The sequence below is a fragment of the Papaver somniferum genome, chromosome 7, assembly GCF_003573695.1.
Source record: "Papaver somniferum cultivar HN1 chromosome 7, ASM357369v1, whole genome shotgun sequence".
NCBI classification, from domain to species: domain Eukaryota; kingdom Viridiplantae; phylum Streptophyta; class Magnoliopsida; order Ranunculales; family Papaveraceae; genus Papaver; species Papaver somniferum.
This window is the reverse complement of record NC_039364.1, coordinates 172,608,190-172,613,721: the sequence shown is the minus strand read 5'-3', so window position 1 is coordinate 172,613,721 and position 5,532 is coordinate 172,608,190. Positions and strand designations below refer to the sequence as shown.

At 34.8% G+C, this 5,532-nt stretch overlaps 1 protein-coding gene across 1 annotated transcript; it reads right to left on the bottom strand.

The window, feature by feature from the left end:
- Positions 1-1,845: 1,845 nt before the first annotated feature.
- Positions 1,846-2,406, bottom strand: LOC113295549 (glutamic acid-rich protein-like). Its single transcript, XM_026543880.1, has one exon. It carries the CDS (start codon positions 2,404-2,406, stop codon positions 1,846-1,848), a length of 561 nt encoding a protein of 186 aa, XP_026399665.1.
- Positions 2,407-5,532: the final 3,126 nt, after the last annotated feature.

Here is a 5,532-nt window from a genome sequence, read left to right as displayed (position 1 = left end):
GGCCATAACTGTAGCATTATGGTTCACTAGGGTTCACAAGTTTGGCTCATGTATCATGCCATATCTCAAGTACCTGACCAAGTGACCAACAATTAAAATCAAAAAATCGTCAACATAATAGGTCCCTGCACAATTGTGTATATTTATTTAATTTTAATTAGTTAACAAATGGTCCATATCTTGAACTGCAACATGGTTTGGCTCAGGCATCATGCCATATCTCAATATATTGGTCCCTGACCAACAACTCAAATGAGCCACAAAAATCTACCAACACTATGTCAACAGCGCCTGAGACATAACTCATTATCATTTCATCTAATTCCATTCATTTGAGCCGCACAAAACATCATCGACAATAACGAAAGAATCGATCAATTCTTCTATGAAATATCGATTTAAGGATTGATTTAAGTTCAATCGATCTCTCATAGAAGTATTGACACTGACTCATAATCTTGGAAATGCAAATCTGGGTTATCTTCATCTAAGATTCATTTGGGGGTTTCTTGGAGATTCATCTGCAGAAAACTTCATCAACAACAAGGAATCAATTGATTCTTCTGTGAAAGATCGATTCAGGCCTAGATTTAAGTTTAATCGATCTCTCATAGAAGTATTGGTAGTGATTCATAATTTTGGAAATGCAAATCTTGGTCATCTTCATCTAAGGTATTTCTCATTCAATCATTTGGGGGTTTAATGATTTTACAAATTGGAGGTTACACACTACTGATTTTGAATGGTACAATTTCTGATGGAGATTATGAACATCTCTATCTTTCAGATTTTAGGTTTATTATGTTGCTGTGAATTGTATCTTGTTTTTAGAATGTTTTGGTGATTATGAACATCTCAATTGCATGATTTATTCCTCCACCAAGTAGTTTTATATGTCAGTTGACATATGATCTTAAACTCAGACATACTATTTGGTTGTAGGATGTCAACATTGGTGAAGAAAGCTTGTATTCTGTTTTGAGAAGCAGCATCTCAGGAGTCTTTGTGATTTGTATTCACTTTCATATTGTAGAAATAAACTACGTGTGCATAAGGCTCCACCAAGTAGTGTTCATGTCAATTATGTGCAAGTCGAATACGACGCAACCAACGCAAGCCAATTTTTGTTACATGTATTTGACAGAAGATATAAAGATCAAACATATACGGATGTTCGTAATTTGTCCCTTTGCCAGATTGTACATTAAGACTAGGTGTGTATATGCCTCTCCATTAAGTGAATTAGACTGGATAGAGAAACATTAAAGTGACTTGTTTTCAGTATGCATTTGTTTTCAATACATTTTATTCTTGTACATGATCCAGTTCTTTGATTGTAGTTTTAGTTTCTAGAATACATCCTGCATCTCCAACATTATTAACGCACAATCGTTGGACAATATAAATAAGCTGACTTCATCATATTGCATTTAAAAAAGTTACAATTGTTCAGTGTTGAGCAACATTTAGCAGCAACACTATCATTTCATATACACTTACATGTTCATAAACTAAAACATACCCATTTACAAGTATTTCACCATCTTACCCACAAAAAATCTAAATACCAAAAAGAAAACGAAAAAAGCAAAATAAACATAACATTACCATGTATTTTCAGTCTCCATTGCCAGAACCAAAAAAGAAACACATGATTCAGTGACTTACCATTTGCATTAGACCCATCTCCATTTGAATTGTTCTCTATACTTTGATGATAATATCTATTTCTTAACCATTTTTTAACATTATGTCATCATTTCCATTCGAGCACTTACCCAAAAATCCACCATCTCTCTACAGAAGAATTCAGATGTCGATAAGGCTTACTCATTGTCATACCCATCACTCGGAATCAGAATCATCATATTCCTCTTTCTCCTCATCAGACCCATCTTCTTCCTCATCAGAACCCACTTCCTCCTCATCAAACCCTTCTTCCTCCTCGTTTTCATTTGCATCGTCCGCTTCAGAATCGGTCTCTTGGGCCAACAATGCATCATTAATCCCAAATCTCTCATCTTCGCAAAATTCCTTAATTATCTCTTTTAGGACAGAAAAAGTATGTATATCACTTCGATGATCAACGAAAACATCATGCTCTTCATCTTCGGAAGCAGTTGCATCACTGTCATGCGGCCCATATTCTTTCTTCATTACTGCCATTTCAGCCAACCTCATCTTTTTACTCTTCACTTCCCAGAATTTTTCCTTCTCTTTTTCATCTATGAAAATATCAAGATGACGCTTCTTTTGCAAAATTGGTACCGGTTTTTCAACTGGTTTCTCTTCTGCTTTGTTTTCATTCATTGCAGCATGCATATCTTCCCAGATAGGTTGGAGTTCAATATCATATAACAAGTCACTTACTCTCTTTTGTACCTTCTCCAGATCATCCTTGGTCATCTGCCCAATCATCTGCATAGTGGCTGATAACCTTTCTCGTCTTTCTTTCTCTTCCAACTCTTTCAATAGTTGCTCTTCAGTCACGGGGGATTTACCCTTTCGTCTGTGTTGATCATCATCACCAGCCATTTTGATTGATTTGATTAAGAAAGATTTGATTTAGAAACATTCAGTAAATAATAGTCTCCCTCTACAAATTTCTCTCTGAAATTATTTGCTTTCTCTCTGACTCTTTGGTTTCCCTGTTAATCCCCTAATAAACTACTCTATCAGGAATAAACTATAAATTCTTGGAGGGTCACTCCTATTCCAAAGATAAATATTTAATCGAACACGTTCCCTAGTCTAAATGACATCTATTCTAGCCCACTATGTCATAATGACGTGATAAACCTAGGTAAAATGACATTTTGGTTAATTAAAGTAATAACTAGAGAAAAAAGAAAAAAAATAGTTATTTCCTTCTCTTACTTGTGCGGCAGAAAGACTGGAAGAGGCGAGATAGAGAAACCCTAGGTAAGGAAATAGAAAAAAAAATTCTATCCTTCTCTTATCATATTAAATTCGAACTTACTTGTTTAATTTCATGAATGTGGGATGGGTTTTTCTTAATTTGAAATTACTATCGCTAGGGTTTCAGGTATATACGTTTCCTAAAACTAAAATCGTTTTCTACTATATTCTGTAAACCTAGGGTTCTATCAGTTTTAGGAGTTTTTTATGATCTTGGCTGGGATTCTATATCTTATTTATGATGGAAATTGTGGAAGCACATCGATATTGTTAGGGTTTCTTTTGTTTTGTTCAGGTCTTTCATTTTTCTAGAGCATTCTCTGATAAATTCTAATAATAAGATTGTAGTTTTGGGTTTGGGTTCACATGGATGATCACATTTCCTTATGATTTCCTTATTGATTTTTTTTAGACAGTATTAATTGGTTGAAACAATCTATGTTTTGTGTGAATTTTGTGGCGGAAATTGTGGAATTTGGTTTAGGTTGAGTTAATTTTTGTTAGTAGTGTTTTTTTTATGGATTTAGGAATTAGCTTTTGTTGTTGTAAGGAGTAAAAGTTGCATTGTAGATTAAGCCGGCGTTGTTATAGAGCCAGAAAGGATAATCTGTTGTTCTATTCTCTCGATTTTGTTTTTCTTCACTTCGCAACGGTGTTCTATCATGCTAAGCAATTGGTTTAACAGGGAAGAAGGCATATTTGAAACTCGGTGTTCGACCAGCAACGCACGTGCACTCCAGTTGTAGCCTATTAGAGAACCTACTCATTCCCCACCTCCATATACAACAAATGGCATCGTTTGACTCCGCGGAAGATTTGGCAATCACCAAAGCATGGGCAGCCGAAAGTCGAGTTCTAGAACGCTCCTCGACCGAGACCTTTTGGGCGAAGATACATAACAAATTTATCCAAGATTATGGGAACCCGAAAAGAATAAGTGTTCAATAAATCAAGGATAGGAACAACATCATCCTAGATGTGGTAGCTGGTTTTTTTTATAATCAAACACAAGATCTCTCACGCAAGCCACCTTAGCTTGTCCCCTCTACAACTTGTACGTATCTTTATGGTTTATTCGGTACAATACTTTTTTCAATTTATATGTAACCAAATAAGTTTGTGTGTTGTTTTTGTAGCACGAAGCCGTGAAAGCGCGCTACTTAGAGGAAAAGGGGAAGCATTCACATTTGATGAAATCGTTTACTTCATAGTATTCATATTTTCGGAGTACCACCAGAACTCAATGGTGGGTGAATCAGACTTCATACTCTTATTTGGCTTCCAGATAGGAAAGGCCAATTCTCTGTTAAGAATGTCTGTAATGTGTTGTCTAGTCCATCTAATACTTTTGCAGGTACTAATTCTGTTTCTCCACAGGTATGAAAAGCTTTGTGGAAGATAAACTATCTAGATATGGAAATGACATTGAATTGCATTGCAGTTTGTGTAATCATCCTGTGGAATCCAGTATTCACCTACTCCTTGAATGTGGCTATGCTAGATCTATTTGGTTGGATTTAAATATCAGTGTTAGTAATATTATGGTACAACATGAACTACTAAGGGGAGCTGGATTCTCTCTTGGTTTTCTGCAGAAAATAATATTACCATTGGTGCAGGAATTACTAGATATGAGATTAATAAATTGCTAATGGTTTCAGTTTGGATTTTTTTTTTTTTTTTTTGAAACATTAGTTTGTACTATTTTATGTTCAAAGATTTTTCAGAACATAACTCCAAATAGGACAATGTCAATAGATGACATTAATAAACTTGTGTCTCCTTGAACTTATCTTGTTTCTTATACTAATGGGGTTGTGCAGGTGCTAAGATGGAAACCTCCTGATAGTGTTTATTTAAGAATAAATTTTGATGCTTCTTTTAAGTCAGATTCATTACAAGGTGGAATAAGGCTAATAGTGAGGAATTGTACAGGTAGCTGCATTCGGGTGCAAGGACAATGCTTCAATGGAGGAATGCAGATAGGAGTTGAAGCTGAGGAGTTGGAATGTAAGGCTATGCTGGCAGCTGTTACTCTGGCACACTCTAAGAACTTTAATCATGTTATTTTTGAATCAGATTGCGATACTTTAATAAAATCCATCAATGATCAAACCTATTAATATATGAATGATTAGGTTGGAACATTTTTTGGTTTTTGTTCAAGGAATTGGTTAGTGTAAATATACTCTTAGCCTTTGTTTTTGGTTTTGGGTTATACTATTTTGGTAATGATGATCATCATGGTACTGAATTTGGTTTAAATTTAAGTTAGCAGTTTGGATTTTCCTGTTAACTAGAGAATTAATGTATGGATTGTTGAAAAAAATTGATTCTTAAATCATGGTGGGGTTTTGTATGCCGATGGCGGTTTTAGCAATGTTGGATGAATGTATTTTCTGAGTTTGGATTTGGCTATACTGATTGTTGAATTAATATTCTGTCATGCTAGGATTAGTAGTAATAGTAATAGGCGTGCACATAGATTTTTTTATTGGATTTGGGCCTAAAATAGGCTTTGAATTAATCTTAATACCCTAGTTTCTGTCATCTTAAACAACATTTTATATACCCTGTTAATTCACTAATTCAAGCATTCACTGAGAAAATTTC